At 37.4% G+C, this 17,591-nt stretch overlaps 4 protein-coding genes across 9 annotated transcripts in view; 2 read left to right on the top strand and 2 right to left on the bottom strand.

Moving 5' to 3' along the window:
- Positions 1 to 7,415, top strand: part of Myo61F (unconventional myosin 61F) — a 10,417-nt gene extending 3,002 nt beyond the window's left edge. Inside the window, exons 2-20 of the mRNA XM_018031779.2 lie at positions 1,921 to 2,140; positions 2,469 to 2,584; positions 2,659 to 2,729; positions 2,829 to 3,037; positions 3,196 to 3,378; positions 3,636 to 3,842; positions 3,935 to 4,197; positions 4,259 to 4,428; positions 4,490 to 4,644; positions 4,701 to 4,829; positions 4,897 to 5,053; positions 5,126 to 5,357; positions 5,434 to 5,664; positions 5,723 to 5,882; positions 5,949 to 6,194; positions 6,270 to 6,485; positions 6,561 to 6,661; positions 6,730 to 6,829; positions 6,892 to 7,415. Of these exons, the coding sequence (XP_017887268.1) occupies positions 1,921 to 2,140; positions 2,469 to 2,584; positions 2,659 to 2,729; positions 2,829 to 3,037; positions 3,196 to 3,378; positions 3,636 to 3,842; positions 3,935 to 4,197; positions 4,259 to 4,428; positions 4,490 to 4,644; positions 4,701 to 4,829; positions 4,897 to 5,053; positions 5,126 to 5,357; positions 5,434 to 5,664; positions 5,723 to 5,882; positions 5,949 to 6,194; positions 6,270 to 6,485; positions 6,561 to 6,661; positions 6,730 to 6,829; positions 6,892 to 6,909 (3,184 nt within the window). The 3' untranslated portion in view covers positions 6,910 to 7,415. The remainder of the gene's footprint in view (positions 1 to 1,920; positions 2,141 to 2,468; positions 2,585 to 2,658; positions 2,730 to 2,828; positions 3,038 to 3,195; positions 3,379 to 3,635; positions 3,843 to 3,934; positions 4,198 to 4,258; positions 4,429 to 4,489; positions 4,645 to 4,700; positions 4,830 to 4,896; positions 5,054 to 5,125; positions 5,358 to 5,433; positions 5,665 to 5,722; positions 5,883 to 5,948; positions 6,195 to 6,269; positions 6,486 to 6,560; positions 6,662 to 6,729; positions 6,830 to 6,891) is intronic.
- Positions 7,416 to 7,468: 53 nt separating this feature from the next.
- LOC108629235 (uncharacterized) lies at positions 7,469 to 7,907 on the bottom strand. Its single transcript, XM_018031788.2, has 2 exons — positions 7,782 to 7,907; positions 7,469 to 7,692 (listed from the first exon to the last, which is right to left on the bottom strand). The coding sequence occupies exons 1-2, from the start codon at positions 7,879 to 7,881 to the stop codon at positions 7,526 to 7,528; spliced, it is 267 nt and encodes an 88-aa protein (XP_017887277.1). The 5' UTR covers positions 7,882 to 7,907; the 3' UTR covers positions 7,469 to 7,525.
- A 616-nt stretch (positions 7,908 to 8,523) lies between these two features.
- On the top strand, positions 8,524 to 9,629 carry LOC108629234 (PXMP2/4 family protein 3). Its single transcript, XM_018031787.2, has 5 exons — positions 8,524 to 8,640; positions 8,713 to 8,808; positions 8,879 to 9,026; positions 9,097 to 9,216; positions 9,283 to 9,629. Exons 1-5 carry the CDS (start codon positions 8,543 to 8,545, stop codon positions 9,379 to 9,381), a joined length of 561 nt encoding a protein of 186 aa, XP_017887276.1. The 5' UTR covers positions 8,524 to 8,542; the 3' UTR covers positions 9,382 to 9,629.
- A 5-nt stretch (positions 9,630 to 9,634) lies between these two features.
- Positions 9,635 to 17,591, bottom strand: part of Srrm234 (Serine-arginine repetitive matrix 2/3/4) — a 15,610-nt gene continuing 7,653 nt past the window's right edge. For 4 of the 6 annotated variants that reach the window (XM_026817163.1, XM_018031780.2, XM_018031781.2 and 1 more), the window contains 6 exons: positions 15,990 to 16,115; positions 15,839 to 15,917; positions 15,027 to 15,082; positions 12,961 to 14,949; positions 12,721 to 12,891; positions 9,635 to 11,439 (listed from right to left, as the gene is read on the bottom strand). In XM_026817163.1, the coding sequence (XP_026672964.1) occupies positions 11,289 to 11,439; positions 12,721 to 12,891; positions 12,961 to 14,949; positions 15,027 to 15,082; positions 15,839 to 15,917; positions 15,990 to 16,115 (2,572 nt within the window). In that variant the 3' untranslated portion in view covers positions 9,635 to 11,288. Of the gene's footprint in view, positions 11,453 to 11,808; positions 12,392 to 12,720; positions 12,892 to 12,960; positions 14,950 to 15,026; positions 15,083 to 15,838; positions 15,918 to 15,989; positions 16,116 to 17,591 lie in introns of those variants that run through there. The other 2 variants (XM_018031783.2, XM_018031782.2) reach the window with 2 other exon arrangements.

The raw sequence follows: 17,591 nt of genomic DNA, 5'->3' as shown, positions 1-17,591 counted from the left end.
ATATATAATTATATTGATTGAGTCAAGATTTGAGATTCATAGTACAAATTGTAGGATGAATGACGATCGATAGGGCTTGCTGATTGAAAATGAAATGAATAACGTCACTGGTGATCGATCGCTAGATTATCATCGAGCGAAATCGAGATCGGCTTTCCACGTATTACCGTGTATCTTATCGCGTGATCTAAACAGTACAAGCAACGAGAACGAGCATCAGTTGCGAGAGCACCGAGCCTCTAACGCACGCGAAATCATTTAACCACCGATCGCTTTATTCGTTAATCTCATTCTCTGTACTTAGCAGGGTGCGAGAACGTCGGTGAGACATGGGGTGAGTTTATCAAAGTCGACCTGTTATTCCCCAAAAGAAATATTTGTTAAAAATACAAATAGAAGTAATTTCATTAATAATTTTCATAGTTCTGTATTTGAAGGTTTGAAGTTACAGGAACAGTTTTTCATGAAATGTGATATTGCAATATAGTCATGAAGAACTGCATGACAAGCAGAAATAAAGTGGAACGAGTTTGTGGAAGCTACCCCTCTTTGCATCTATACGAGAAGGAGCAAGTTTGATTTAACCCCGAGACGAAAGGGTGGGGCAAAGGTGGTTCCACCAAACCCGTTCGATGTTAACAATCGTCTACCTGACAGTTTGTGTAGCCTACCCATTTTAGTCTCTTGGGTGAACTTCGATAGTGAAGTGCAGAAACGTTAAATCCTTGCATTATTGATTTTTTGTTCGAGAACTCTGTGAGTCTTGGCTCATGAGACAAGAATTAAAACTATGATTGTATAGTTTGTGAAATATAAAGTTGGAGGCTGTCTATTAGTTGAAAGTAGTTCGTTTCGAAGTAAGGAATTTTCCTAAATAATATGCGTAGCAAAGTTCGAGCGTTACAGTACTTAATCGATCTCCTATCCGACTTTAAACACTACTTCGGTATCTAATCAGGGAGTTTATCATCCGCAATTGTTCTAATGTCTATCTCCCTATGTCAATTGATGGAACGAAGCTTCGAAAATAGAACACGCATTACGTGTACATCTGATCTGATTCAACGTTTCTTTTAAAAACAGATATTTCTTAAAAAATCTGTACTATTTCAGTTTCCGAATCTAATTTGACCCCTGAATAAAATTGTGGAAATATTAAGGAAAATAAGAGTCGCGCGATTTCGGTAACAGGAAAACGAGACGATCGTCTATGTTTACTGATTTTTCAATTACGTATCCGCGTCGACGGTCGAACGCAACCGCACAGCGGAAAATCGACACCGATCGCGTGAAACGCCATCGAAGTTCAGGGTGTTGATTTCGTTTCCGGTGGTCGAACAATACGCACGATCTGCACTTTCTCGCGTTTAGTATCATATAACGAAAGCATACATACTCCTACTCGTATCAGCCGCGATCAATTTTACCTGATTGTCCTTATTTATTGCACACTTCATTAGAAAACTTCATATTTCATTCTTGAATAAATCAAATTAGATTTGATCGGTTTTAGATTCTGAATACTCGTCGAACAACTTAATGATCGACGATACCGTACTGGTCAGTCGATCTTCGTATTTTTCTTACTGGCTGCTTCTCGGAATTCCAAAATTCTGGGAAACTCCAATCATGTTGCGTATTTACTACGTTTCGGCTGTTCTGAACTCTGCGACATTCTCACATTCACTCACCACCTCGATCACACGCACATCTATGTCTACATTAAAGACAGAACTTATTTTCTACAACAGATTCATAAAGGAACGCTGGATTATAATTGAATTATAATACATTCAGTTCATCGCGTTATAATTGCTGTATCTTTATCTTGTTATAATTTTATGTAAAATTTCAATCGCTTGGAAAACTCCATCCGGTGAGGAAAAGCTTGTTAGTAAAGGATTTCTTCTTCTGTTACAGTGAGGCGAGCACGGTATTCGACAGTGGAGGTGGTGTGAGCGGTTCCGGTGAGGCACCGGACGTGTTCAGGTCTGGCCACGAGGTACGCAAGAACATGGAACGCGGTCTACACGAGCGTGACCGGGTCGGTGTCCAGGACTTCGTTCTCCTCGAGGACTTCCAGAGCGAGGAGGCGTTCATCGATAATCTGAGAAAGCGTTTCAACGAGAACCTGATCTACGTGAGTGGATGATATTAATCTTCATAAGGCGCCTGACACCGTTTACTTCCTGTATCAACGAGTATGCAAAGCGTTCGTGCAAGAAGATGCTTGGAAAAATTGATTAGAATTTTTAAGTCAACTTGTTGAATCTGATGACAAGACATAATCATTGGGACTCTTCTTTTTATAATATTTCTTATAGTTACTTCCTTTAGTTTCGATATTTTTCTGAATATAATTAGAAATCGTAATGAGTACCCGAGACTCGTTCAAGGAACAGCGTCTCTGATAAACATACGAACTTATAAAGAGATAAGAAAAGGAAAGCATTAACTTTCTTTTTTAGACATATATCGGTCAAGTACTCATCTCCGTGAATCCTTATAAGAAATTACCAATTTACAACACGGAAACCATCCAGTATTATCAAGGGAGGAACTTCTTCGAAGCGCCGCCGCACATGTAAGAAGCAAGAGCGATAACGATGAACCGCAGTGTTCAATCTTATACAGTAATTAAAAATGATTTTATTTCAGTTTTGCATTGTCGGGTACCGCTTATGAGTCTTTGTTGAACGAAAATCGGGATCAATGCATTTTAATTTCTGGTATGAAAATGTCATTCTTATTAAGACTTTAAGATTTATGATATTTATACTGTGAAATATGTATTTGTAATGAATTCGTTGGACTGCGTAACTGCGTAGGTGAATCCGGTTCAGGGAAGACCGAAGCTTCGAAGAAGGTGCTTGAATTTATCGCGGCTGCCACCGGGCACAAGAAACAAGTGGAGGAAGTGAATGATAAATTGATCGGTAGCAACCCGGTGCTCGAAGCTTTCGGGAACGCGAAAACTAATCGCAATGATAACTCGTCCCGTTTCGGCAAGTACATGGACATCCAGTTTAATTTCCAGGTACAAACGAAATAACGTCTCACTACCTTTATCTTTAATTATAATCGTTGTCTAAAAAAAAATGTTATTCCTTATCGATTCATCCTATACATATAATACGTCTTATATTCGTATGAGAAAAATATAGTTTCACGAGTTAAACTTCGGTGTTTCTCCAGGGAGATCCGATCGGTGGGAATATCTTGAATTACCTGCTTGAGAAATCGCGAGTGGTTCATCAGTTTTCAGGAGAACGTAATTTCCATATTTTTTATCAACTACTGGCTGGAGCCAGCGAGGAGACTTTAAGGAAGTTGTACTTAAAGAGAAATTTAGATACGTACTATTACCTCAGTAATGGGGTAAGCTATTATTTTTACTTTCTAATCAATAGACTGCGGATATCCAAATAATACATTTGTTGTATCAATTTAAGAAAACGTGATTTAGCTAGAATTACAGAAATCCATTGTGACATGCAGCTTTTGATATTTCCTATATTTTAAATAGATTTCGTATTTTCCGTAAATTCTATATTCCTATAAGTGCACGAAACCCGCAGTCTGTTAATACATATGTACGCATTATGAAACATGCTTGCGACATGCTTGATCATTAGACGAAAGGGAACATGGATAATATCGACGACGAGGCTCAATACATGGAGGTAGTAAAGGCGATGAAAACCATGGAGATGACTCAACAGGAACAGGACGATTTATTCGCGATAGTCGCATCGGTATTGCATATGGGAAACGTTGGTTTCACAGAGGAGGACGGCGTGGCGCAAATCTTGAAGCCAGCTTCCGTCGAAGCTGTTGCCGCCGTAAGTACACGAGATTCTTAAGACGAGTATGAAAAAATAAAACAATCTCCTATGTGCAATAAATCAAATATTTTTATTACTAATGTCTGCAGTTGTTGGGCTGCGACGTGAAGGGACTAGCGGACGCGTTTACGAACCGCACTATAGACGCCCACGGCGATGTGGTCGTTTCCCCATTGAACAGAGAATTCGCGATTTATGCACGGGACGCGTTGGCGAAAGCCGTGTATGATAGACTGTTCACCTGGCTCGTGACCAGGTTGAACAAATCCCTACAGCCGATTCACAATCAGTCGCGAAAGATGATCATAGGAATTCTGGATATTTACGGTTTCGAAATCTTCCAGAAGAACAGGTACACGTTGCACAGAATTCAGAGGCGTATTCTATAACTGATCGAATGTATCGTTCAACAGCTTCGAACAGTTCTGCATAAATTATTGCAACGAGAAGCTGCAGCAGTTGTTCATTCAGCTAACATTGAAATCGGAACAGGAGGAATATCTGAGGGAGGGAATAGCTTGGGAGAACATTCAATATTTTAATAACAAAGTTATATGTGACTTAATAGAAGAAAAGTATAAAGGTGGGTATCAAATCGAAGAATCGCCAACTTTCATTACGCTGTGATATATAAACACTTGTAGGTATTATATCCTTGATGGACGAGGAATGCCTTCGTCCTGGAGAACCAACAGATTTAAGCTTTCTGGAAAAGTTAAACGTGAACTTGAACAATCATCCTCATTATATAAGTCACATGAAGGCGGACTTACAGACACAAAAGATTATGGGACGCGATGTAAGTTCTTCGTCTAATATTCTATTATGATTTTCTCAAATGTGATCGTACTTTAGGAATTTAGATTGATACATTACGCTGGGGATGTAACGTACAATGTCCGTGGGTTCCTCGAGAAAAATAATGACTTATTATATAGGGACTTGCGCGAAGTAATGTCGCACACCACGAATTCAATTACCAAGGTACTTTCACTAATTCACATGCAGCCGTTGCCTCGAGTTTTCCGTATTAAAATTTATGATTCCTCAGAGCCTGTTCAGCGTGAAGAAAGATTTAACCAGTAAGAAACGACCGGAGACAGCTATTACGCAATTCAAAAACAGTTTGAACAACCTGGTAGAGATCCTCATGGGTAAAGAACCTTCTTACATTCGGTGCATCAAGCCCAACGATTATAAGAAGCCCAGTACGTTCCTCGAATTCTAATTGTATTTAGATATTGCTTCGCGAGCTTGAAAACGATTGTGTTAACCCGTAGATCAATTCAATGAGAAAATTATACTTCACCAAGTGAAGTACTTGGGTCTGATGGAAAATCTACGAGTGAGGCGAGCTGGATTCGCATACCGAAGACCGTATGAACAATTTTTACAACGTTACAAGTCGTTGTGTCCACAAACATGGCCTAATTATCATGGCTCTGCCAAGGAGGGTGTGCAGAGTCTTGTGTGCCATCTTGGTTACGAAGCAGACGAATACAGAATGGGCAAGTAAGGATCGCTCAAAGAATCAAACATTTCTACCGATTGAAAAGACGCGTTGTTATACTAAATACTTTTTGCGTAGCACGAAGTTGTTCATTCGTTTCCCTAAAACATTGTTCAATACCGAAGATGCTTTCCAAAGGAAGAAACACGAAATAGCAGCCATCATTCAAAGCAAATGGAAATGCATATTGGAACGACGAAGATACTTGAAGCTGAGGAAAGCCACGATAGTCTTTCAAACGTATATTCGTCGATGGCTAGCAAAACGCGAAGCAGAAAGGAGACGAAAAGCTGCCATCACTATACGAAGGTACGTTTTAGATGTTCCCAGAGAGAGAATATACATAATCATAAATAATTTTCTGCAGATTTATCGAAGGATTCATCACGCGAAACGGGCCACCGACCGATGTCAACAGGGCTTTTATCGAATTAGCGAAACGCCAATGGTTAATCAAGCTCTCTAAAACACTTCCGAAAGATGTCCTGAATAATTATTGGCCCCCGTGTCCCTATTCTTGTCGAGAAGTAAGACGATCATTGTATTAGACGTATCTAGAAGTGTTTTTACAAAAAATAATCTGTTCAATTTAGGCTTCCGAACACTTGCGCGTCATGTATAAAAAATGGAAAGCGCGTAAATACAGGCTGGCATTGTCGAAGGAGGAGAAAGAACATTTCGAATTAAAGGTTTTAGCGGAATCTCTATTCAAAGGTAAAAAGAAATCGTACCCGAAGAGTGTGGGTTCAAGATTCCTGTACGATCGACTTGGAGCTGAACACAAAGCGTTGAAACAAAGTTTCATCAGCAATATTCTTCCCAGAGATGAAACCATAAAAGTAAAACATCTGTTCCTACTCGAGATTTGTATCTTCCATTCAAAGATATTTTAAATTATTAATAATCTCTTCCAGTATGCCGCCCCTGTTGTTAAATACGATCGACATGGCTACAAACCCCGTGAGAGGGTATTAATTTTAACAGAGAACGCAGTTTATATTTTAGACACGTTGAAGACGTTTAAACTGAAGCATCGACTACCATACAAATCCATTGAGGAATTAGTTGTTACCGGAGAATCGGATAATCTACTGATCGTCAGGATACCACCAGAATTAAAAAAAGACAAGGTTTGCTATCATTATATTGTTAAATGAACCTAAATAAATTGTCGTGGCTTATTATCATCGGATCATCTTAATTAGGGTGACTTAATCTTGGAAGTACCACATACAATAGAAGCGCTAACGAAAGCAATCGATGTCACTAATAATCCGAGTATTCTTAAAATTATTAATACCGAATCGTAAGTATGCCAACAGAAAATTACTTATATGGTTAACAACGGATATATAATGAAAATTCGAATTCTAGGGTCTCACACAAACTAGTCAGCGGTAAAGAAGGCGTAATTGAATTCAAAACCGGAAAGGCACCGAATATTAGCAAAAACAGACAAAGTGGACACTTAGTGGTAAATACAATACATTCTTCGAAATATAATACGAATAAAAATTGAAATAATTTCCATTATAGGTGGTGATGTCTCCCTAATGTCTGGAAAGTACATCAGGTGATTTTGTACTTAGAACTAAGCGTTCGACACGATACGCAAGTAAAGCAGCCTTGATCATGTGATCTAAAGTGGAAGACTATTAAGAAAATATAATATATACAAATTTAGTCCATTTAACAAATGACACTCGCAGTTTTGTACCTTGTTGTATGAGTTGTGTAAAATATTTTGTGAGATAATGTTTATTTTTATAAATAACACTCAGCGAAGCATAAAACCTTTCGTTAGCAATACGAATCAACTAGAGAAAGGAAAAAAGGAAACGAAATTTCTGTGCCTTCCAAAAAATTGTTGTACTGTATTATCGCACAAGATACAATAACTTATTGTGAGATGTGTTAAAGATGCACTTAATGAAAAAATGTTCTTTTTCTATATTTATATTATGTAAATCACTGTGCCATTAATTTCATGTTCAGAGTTATTCTATGGGGTAACGATATAAATTAAAGACCTTTACTCGTAATAAACTGATCAATTTGTACTGTGTTTCCCTGTTACACGCATCCCTATTATAATACAATAAATTATACCTGATCCAAATATGTTCAGCTTTTATTTTCTTAATTACGAGCCATCAAATAATGTTACAGACTACTTCTTTTTCGTGGTTGATGGATTCTTCTTCGTAAGCGACTTCTTTCCTTCCAAGGCTTTTTCCCTTAGTTCATCTTCCATTGCTTTGTTCACTGTTCTGGTTATCATTTGTTTCAACTTGTGGGTCTCTTCCAATTTCTTCTTTTTAGGCTGAATTGGCGCATCTGAAAATGAAACCAGAGCGCTAGCATTATTGTTCATGATCATTGAACAATGATTTACAAGGCAAATTGTAATAAATAAATGAACTTACTATTTCGTCGTTGAATCGCCGGTCCCTTTTTATTCTTATCCTTATTTTTTCCTTTTAACGGTGGCACTTTGGCTTTTACTTTCAATTTACCTTGTGCCATCGTTTAACGTTTAATTTAAGGTTACACACAAAACATTGATTTTTGCATCTCTCTCGAACCGAACTCTGCTTCACAGACAGTTCACAGTGTTCACACTTCAGATCCCGTTGTTAGAGTAGTCAGCAGAGTGTACAAAACTATGACGCAAATGTAATATATTTCAATATCGTAGCAACGTAAAAAGCAACGATTACGACTTTTTGTGTATGTTGACCACTGTTGACTATGTATTGATATATGTGTTTTTGACTATTTGACTATGTATATGTGCAATATCCTAAGTCCTGGACCACTTTCAAAAGTTATCGAACGTACTATGACCACTTAAAAAGTTCGAAAGTTATCAATTTCAACATCAGACAACAAATATGTATGTTGAACGTTGTATGAATTACTAATTTTTATTTTTATCTCGTGCTCGATAACACGAAGATTATGTTAATGACTTGCAATTAGGAGATACATACATGTATGTGAACTATACATGTATATACAAAGAAACGTTTTTACTTTCGCTATATAATTTACAGTTTGTTATCAAATCGCTTGTTGTCCATACTTTGCGAAATATTACGTTTAAGCCTCGCTACTCGCTACCTCGCTTCTCTTTTATTACGTACATTATTTAACGCAACGGAGCGCTACGAGTTGAAGAAAAAGAATGGCTCTTTCAAAACCCACGAATTTACTTCTTCATCTTACCAGCGTTTATTTCGACCGTCTTTACACAAGCCCGCTGAAAACTAAAGCAATCACCAGGTATGTTATAATGAAATTATTCTCGGTTCTTCTATCATAAATTCTTTTTTCGATCGATAATTCTTTTTTCAGTTGCATTATCGCCACTCTGGGTAATTATATATCGCAGAAAATCTCCGGTACGAAACGCATCAATGAGGACAGTTTACTCGCGTTCGCACTTTTCGGGTACGTTTAAACAAATTAGAACGTCATTATAATTGTGTAATCATTATACCAAAGTACTACTCTTCTGTAGGTTGTTCTTCGGTGGTCCACTTCCACATTACTTTTATACATTTATACAACCACTTGTGAGAAATCCTCTCATACTTTTGTTAATAGAGAGGTGCCTATATACACCTTGCTATCAAGCATTAGCATTGTACATGTTATCTATATTCGAGGTATGTTCGTTTTTACATGTGTCATTCATCAATTTTTCAGTTAGTACAGTTGAAATTAATTTTACTACAGGGCAATCCACATAATGAAGCATTGAAGCAAACGAAAAGATTGTACTTGCCAGTACTTACTGCTAATTTAAAATATTTAACATTACTCCAGTACATCAATTTAAAATATGTGCCACCGCTGGTAAGTTTTATAGTCTTTTAAGCCTTGAAACTAAGGAATGACTATTCGAGACATCGTTAATTTTAGTTACGCGTTCTGGTCGTGAACCTGATCGGATTCTTTTGGGCTATATACCTCGCACAACAAAGAACTAAACAGTCAAAGGCGACTGGAACAAGAAAATAATTTCCAAGTGTAATTGCTCATTACATGTTAAAACATAGTTTATGGTGTTCATACTTGTCAACTGGTCATATATTTTAATAATTATGTAAATATTCTCATTCCAATGATAGACATTTGATTCTGAATCGAATATTGTTATATAGAATTATGCCATTTGATAATTTTAAGTACAGAATTAAATATGTAAATCATACATAATCCAAGAAACGCGTACAAATAAACTTTTTTAAGTGTTTTGAAGGAAGGAACGATGTCTTTTAAGATTTTTAATTTAATCACACAACAACAATACAGAGTATATTACAGATATAATCAGAATTTCTTCCATTTCAACGATGGTAACATTCGATGGCTGTAAATTATGAATAATGAATGTTAAAGTCAACAGCCATGGTGGGCAAAATTCAACAAGCCTCCTGTTTTCACTTCAAATCATTATTATATGAAACTTATACCAATCAAGCGACGGAACGAATTTTTCAATCTTCGTTTTAAATACTAATCTTATAAACTGTAAATCCACAATGCACACAGTTACGTTTTAGTTTGAAGGATATGCATCGAGATAGAATCAGTATTGCAACACCATAGCAATCGACGGCTTCCCATTTTCAATAAAATCGAGTCAGTCATTATACGAGAACTAATTCTACTTAGTTTTCCTTTCTCTACTTATAAACAATGTAGACTTTCCAAATATGACTTCTTTCGTTAACCCTATACATACATTTTTTTTTCAAGACTTAACTTCGAATAATCATGACTAATCTAATTATGTCTTTTGGTACGCTGCCTGGCCTCAGAGCCAAAATAAAAGAAACATTCTCTGACTAGTATTCAGATGAATTTGAGTATTGCAAAATTAATTAAGAGTTTAACGTCTCTCTCTCCCTCAACTCTTATATGGTTTTGCCTCAATAACTGGCAAAATGACTAGCTGGACGTGATTTACATAAATAAGTAAATAAATAAATAAATAAATAAGTTAGAAAATAAATACATATGTAGTTCTTGAACATTGAATAAAAGTACGTAGAGTAAAAAGCAAATGAGCTATGTGCTTAAATTTAAGCACGACAATAATATCTATGTACAAAAAAAACATATGTAGAACATTGCACTAGAAATATAAATTATTAATTACTCGATAAATTAATAGATCGACTCGAAACGATGTTTTAGTGTTTCAATCGTTAATGGAATGTCTAAAATTTGACTAGCTGTTGTTTGTATAACAAACAATTACATGATTAAATAATCATGCGAACGTAAAACTACTGAAGTAGTTGTAAATGAATTTAATGATCCGATAGCTATGTTGATAATGCGAGATCTTAAGAATAATTACTGTAATCAATGCATGACGGTTAAACTCATCATTGTCTTATTATTGCTTAGGTACGTAGACGTACGTAAGTCTGTGAGAAGAGATTTTTAAAATTATAACACAACATAATCCATGATTATCTTGTACGCAATGTTACAAAAGTATCATTGCATTAAAGTTTTATCGTTTAAATCTCAACAAAGCAAAAGACACTGCCTTCTAAAACAATAAAGTGTTATGACTAGAGTTAGTACGAAAAAAGAGTAGTATGTCTAACAAAAAGAAATTAAGTGAACGAGAAATGCATCAGTATTGAAGCTGATGGTATCTTGGTTCGTTATCACCATCCATGAGTATTATTGAATCATGAGATCAAACGTGTAAATGCTTAGTAAGAATTTACAAAGACTTGAAGATCATGCACCAAACTTAGAATGGCGTCAAGCCAATTTCTAACATTACAAACGCGAGGTCGAACGACTGTTAAAAAAAAGCATCGATAGACCTTCGTTAGCCATTCCAAATCTGACGCGCGTAAGGAACGTCGATCTTTCTTTGGAAGGGATTCCACTTGGTGGCTTCAACGTGTGTACGATGGGCTGCGACTCGGGGAACAACTTGACCGGTGACTCGGACTCGACCAATTACTATGTCTGCTGCTATCTGAACTACTCGGTGACGAAGGTGGAGTCGGTGTAGGTCGGTGATATGGAATTGGCCGTTTCCTGGCGCTAAAATTAACGGCTGTCAATATCCTCTGTTAACAATCTTCTCGTTACGTATATTACATTAATGAAAATGAATCTTGCTCGTTAAACTTCGTTAAATATTAATTACGAAATTTTACACGTATCAATTCTAACAGATCCTCTTGTCAAAACATCTTTATCAGGATTAATATCTATATAAATTTATCGTTAGCAATTACTAAAAATGTACGTGCGAAATAAACCATGCAATGCAACAGAAATACCATGCAAAAATAAAGATGTGTCACTTACCTGATTATGAGCTTGAAGATACGCGGAGTGGATTGAGAATGATTCACAAAAACACAATGAAAAATAGTATATGTAGAGCTAAATAAAAAAAATGCTTGCTTCCATAGCGGTAAATATATTTTATTTGTGACTGACATAAAATAAAAGAGAATCTCTACTGCAAATATCCATAATTTACAATAACTTATGAGGGAAATACACGCATGCTACGTCTACACGATATTTATAGTTCATTTCATAAGCGATTGAATACAAATGAAAAAAGAGGGAAGAGAAAAAAATGAGAAATCATACAAATGTAAATATGTATACTAGACTGATTTGAAATGATATTCATATTCGTATATCGATGCGACGCAGTACGCATAATCTGCGCAGACGAGTTTAGTGATTGAACAGAATGCATACACGAGTGTATACGATAGCTCTTAGAAAATTACTGAAGTTATTTACTGATCAAGGAATAATCATATAACTAACAGACAATATTCATTAATTAGCGTACTATTCTTACAATAACAAATTCGCCTCGTGTGTTTCTTTTTCTTATCACACTCATCAAAAAAATTAAATTCATTACGTATCGTATATTTGCTACTATATCGTAAATTGTAGGAAAGTAATTAGAAACATCTGTGCGACGCTGTAACTTTATCTTCTATGCCTGTCCCTCGATCTGTCCCTGTAGGACACAACATAAAATGGCATTAGATTAATGCAAGAAAAAAAAGGGGGTCTTACACGCGAATCATCGTAAACTTATTTTACGCGTAACAATATTGTCGCTTTACGAAATATTTGTTTCAAGCTTGTTACGTGAATTCAAAAAGAAAACTCAAGTGTGTGAGGGAGACATCGCTGACGAATAAACTAAAATAAACTCAAATAAAATGAAATAAAAATTTCTACGTATCGATGCAAACGACGTGGACTTACAAAATTTAGGCGTGGTTTAGATACTGTAAAATTCTGTTGCTACGATATCGAAACTACCGGCCTATACCAACGTACCTCGTGATTCGACGTCTGTCTAGGAAACTGGGTGAACCGTGACGTCGGGGTATCGAAGGGGAACGAGACCTGCTAGAAGCTGAACTGCTGGACGTCGAACGAGAGGACCTGCTAGAAACGCTGCTCGATGATCTTGATGAACTAGAGAAACTTCTGCGACTATGCCTCGAACTGAATGCGAAAACATCAATTAGCGATGATCATTAGAATTTAATTAAAGTACTCGTAAATACTATTTACCTCAAAGAAGAACGCGAGCTACTTCTACTCCGACTCCTCTTTTCTTTATCCCTCGATACCCTGGATAGTGATCGCGAACGACTCCTAGACTTCTTTGACAACGAACGGCTCCTCGACTTCTTCGACAACGAGCGACTCCTAGACTTCTTCGACAACGATCGACTACGCGATTTCTTCGACAAAGATCTGCTTCTGGATTTCTTCGACAAAGAACGACTTCTCGATCGTTTCGATAACGATCTGGTCCTGCTCCTAGATCGTGACTTCTCCGGTGAATGCGACAGGGATTTCTTCGAGCGTGACGGAGATCTAGATGCCGAGTGCTTCGATTCCGAGGATGACCTTGACCTGGACAACCTCTTGGTCCTAGCCGGGGATTTAGGAGACTTCTTAGGTCTCGACGGTGATGCCGATGACCTGTGTCTCTTAGGCGATGCCGATTTATTGCTCCTCGATGCGGAACGCGACTTCTTCTCTCTAGAAGCGGACCTCGATCGACGCCTGGGCGATTTGGAAGACTTGTTCTCTACTGACACAGATCTCGTGTACGATCTGGAAGGAGACATGGAGAGAGATTTATTCCTCGGCGAATGCTTCTTGGAGACCGGAGAATTCTTCGAGGTGCTCTGTTTCGCCTTGTTGCTTGATATTGGAGGTGGCGGCGATTCACTCGGTGAACGTAACTTTATACTGTCTTTGTGAGAGACTGGCGGAGAGTGCGATGGCGATTTACTTTGTGTCTGTTTTCTTGGAATAACGGGCGAATTCTTCTGAGAGGTATTCGGAGGGGATTTCGAACGATGATTCGTTTTAGCTGTCATGATTGGCGACCGTGAATCGGGCACCTTGTTTAAGACTTGAGGTAACGGGGGAGGCGATTCACTAGGAGATCGTATTTTTATAGCTGCCTCTTCTCGGGTCAACGGTAACGCCGGCGATGGCGATCTGCTGGAGACAGGCGACTGAATCGCCGGCAGATGAGATACGGGGGACTGTGACTTTTCTTGCATCGGTCCGACGATATTCTGTACGGGCATTTTGGGCGGGTCATTTGGTAAAGCTATATCTAAAACGCTATCTTCCTTTTTCTCCACTTTTATCTTCGTAGGACTAATGACTTTCTTTCCAAGAGATTCCCTAGCTTTCGCAGCTAATCCACATTGCAATCGTTTCAAAGTATGCAGCTCCTTCATCTTCTCCTCATCCTCCGCTTTCGGCTCATCGTCCGCTATGTCAGTTTCATCCTCGCTCGAAGATCGCAACCTAACTCTGGGTGTGATCGTTTGGATTTTTCTATTTCTAGAGCTCGACCGGGATTTCCTTTTGTTGGTGTCTTGATTCTTTTTCTGGTCACGTTTCTTCTTGTCTTCTAGTATGTGTTTATATCGCTCAGGATTCTTTCTTACCGGAGAGTAGCTCAAGGTGGATCGTCTAGATCTACTCTTTGTCCTGCTACGACTTCTGCGACGGTCCCTGGATCTTTCTCTTCTGTCTCTCGGTCTTCTAGGTGACCTCGATCTCCTTCGTGAGTCGGACCTCCTGCGTCTAGGGGGTGGTGACATTCTACGCCGCGACCCATAGCGATCGTACCTTGATCGACTTCTGCTTCTGGATACGGAGTGTCTGTTGTATCTTCTCGGGGATCTCGAAATTCTTCTTCTCCTAGGCGAGGGACTGATTCGTCGAGATCTTGAGTATCTTCTAGGCGATCTCGTTCTATCGACTCTGTTTCTCGATTCTGGTGATCTATGACGTCGCGGTGGAGGACTTTTATGCGCGATCGGCGATTTGTCTCTTTTCTCTGGCACTACTTTTTTGATGGGAGAGTCTTTCTTTCTAATAGGAGGTGTCGTTTCGTTTCGACTCTTCTCTTGTTTCTTTGGCGAACATTTCGATCGAGACTCTTTCCTCGCGTTCTCCGTCTCGTCGTTCTTAACTTTCTCCACAGTTTTGTCATGTTTCATAGACTTCTTTGGTCTCTCCGGGGAGCTGTAAATTCAATTAAATTTCGTATATTACATATAAGAATATTTAAGTGTATATCGTATTCTAAACTGAAAACGTACCTATCCGACGAGCTTTCGGAGGACTGATGCTTCCTCTTGACAGCTACTTTTTTCTTCTAGAAGAAGAACGAACAACGTTACTAAATTAGACTGGGTTATCTAGCGTACACCAATCATGCATTTGTAAAGTACTTTGTTAGTAGGATAAAAAAAGAGATTTGTAACTGTTTAAAGATTTCTTGGAGTCTGCTTATTCGCTCGTTCAAGATTACGATCTATTCGCGAGAAGTGTTGTAAAGAAAATAAAAGATCGCAGTTCAACGTTATAACGCATCGCGCCTATGGAACAAGCAGTCTCCTTGCTTCGTAATTCTTTCGCAAATGTGATGGTGCTTGACACAAAACGAGTGAAAAAGGCAACAACAATCGCAAAAAGTCTTCGTACGAATAGAAAAAAGTCACAAAATTATTTATTACATTGAGTAGCGGCATATCTGGTACTCACTCAGGGAATATATCCTGTCAAATGGCGCTGATAATTACAAACAATACTGAGATTTACACTTTTGAAATAATGAACTGTTAAAACTTGAAATCAGATAAAAATCTTTACAGAAACAAGCAATGAAGATCATGCTTATTCAAGAGTTTAGGCGGCAACACAAAAGTTTTCGATAAAAGAATTCAATGTTCAATTAACAACTAATTCAGGATAGAATGGAACGGAAAGTAAATGTTACATGCTCCTGCTTAACGTGCTAAGATATATATATATGGAGATATATATATATAATATATTTATAAATATGTAAATGTATAGAGAGGAAGATAGAAATTTCGTATCCGTTTCCGTCGCATTATTTTTATCCTACCTCATGCTTTTCTTTTGCCTCTGCCTTAGCCTTCTTCTTCTTCTTTTTCTTTTTCTTCTTCAACTCAGTTTCGGAAGAGCTACATGGAACATAAAATTACACGTTATCTCTCGAACATTTCAGCGAACACTCTCTCGAGTCAAATACTTACCTGCTATCATCTGAAGCCTCGCTGGAGTCACTATCAGAGGAACTAGCCTCAGTCTTCTTGTGTTTCTTCTCCTTCTTCTTCTTCTTCGACTTCTCTTTCTTCTTGCTAGCCTTTGGAGATTCCGACCTAGGAAATTCGATTATCGTTATTTTTTATGTTTCGCTTAAGGCGACTTCGATTTGTTTGTTTGTCATTAATAATATTTATTTATTTATTTATTATTAAATCTTGCAGTGGGCGTCTTCCTGTCGACAAGTGCATACCTTGTGCTGACAATAAAGAAAGCTGTAGTACAATGTATCCGTGTGTGAAACAAATACTTTATTCTAACGATACAAGCTATCTGCTGCTCTCAGCGAATATTCGATTGAAAAAGTAACGGACAAGAAAACTTAACAATTGAGAATGCGCAACCCCGATCGAGACTTTTGTACTGAACTATCTCTCATAATTAATGTACTGATTTTTTTAAGAAAACAATAGGAACTAATTTGTACGAACGTGTATACGTATAGGAAATTTATTGTAAACATTTCAATATGATATATATAAAAAACAATGAAAAATTATGACAATATATTTGTTCTTAAATCTTTCACTGCAATCCCAAGTGAATTAAGTAATAAAAAATATAAGTACAACGATACATATACAGGTGAAAGTCACAATATCGGGCTATAGCTAACAAACCGACTACATAATAATCACTCATTTGAGAGATTTGGTTTTTCATACACTTCTAACGATATCTTCGATCCTAAGTGCTAACTAACGAACGCAGGCGCGGATGATATGCAAAACCAGATCTTTCAAAAGTTACAAAAGACAAGTATACAAAATATGAGGAGTATTGATATAATATGGGATTAGCATTACCTTGATAACCATCGATAGGGACGGACTTGTCAGAAAAAAATAGAGAGATGACATTAACAACAAGCTTTATCGATAACAACAACAAAGATAGAAATGCATGATTTACGCGACACATTACGTATTACGTTATTTACTTTTAAAAAAAACCCGTTGTACATTTTTTATATATATCAAAGTAAATGTTTGCCCACGGTTTGCTTCTTACTTTTAATATGGATCATATTTTACATACTACTCGCCGAACTGTGGATGTCTATACAAAAATCGATGTGTATTTCGAATATTAATACGCATACGTTATATCGTTGAATATGTTACGTCAAATAAAATTAAATTGCCCGTCATGCATAAACATTCACGAGTCCTCTCGTTATTTATTCCCAACTATTCTTAGCAAACATTTACCCTCTAATTACGCCAATGTAAGACAAATACCTAAAAATAAACCAATGGATAGACTCAATATTTTCATTACTTTTCTTAACGCAGAGACTTTACATTGTTCTTTGCTTTTTCGAGCGTTTTTTTTTGGAAAGTAGACGCGACGACCACACTTACCTACTGAGCCTACTGGGTAGGCACTCAGTCCTCCTCAGTTCTGTTTGAAACAGAGAAAGGTGTATGGGACATGAAATAGTAGGTGAGTCATGAGTCAGTATCTGACAAAAGGTGTGTAGTAAGCAAATGAACGAGTGTGTGGAACTTGCGGTAAATGAATAATTAACG

The sequence above is a fragment of the Ceratina calcarata genome, unplaced genomic scaffold (assembly GCF_001652005.2).
Source record: "Ceratina calcarata isolate Rehan_Ccalc_2016 unplaced genomic scaffold, ASM165200v1 scaffold557.2, whole genome shotgun sequence".
Taxonomy (NCBI): domain Eukaryota; kingdom Metazoa; phylum Arthropoda; class Insecta; order Hymenoptera; family Apidae; genus Ceratina; species Ceratina calcarata.
This window is presented reverse-complemented; position numbering and strand designations above follow the sequence as displayed.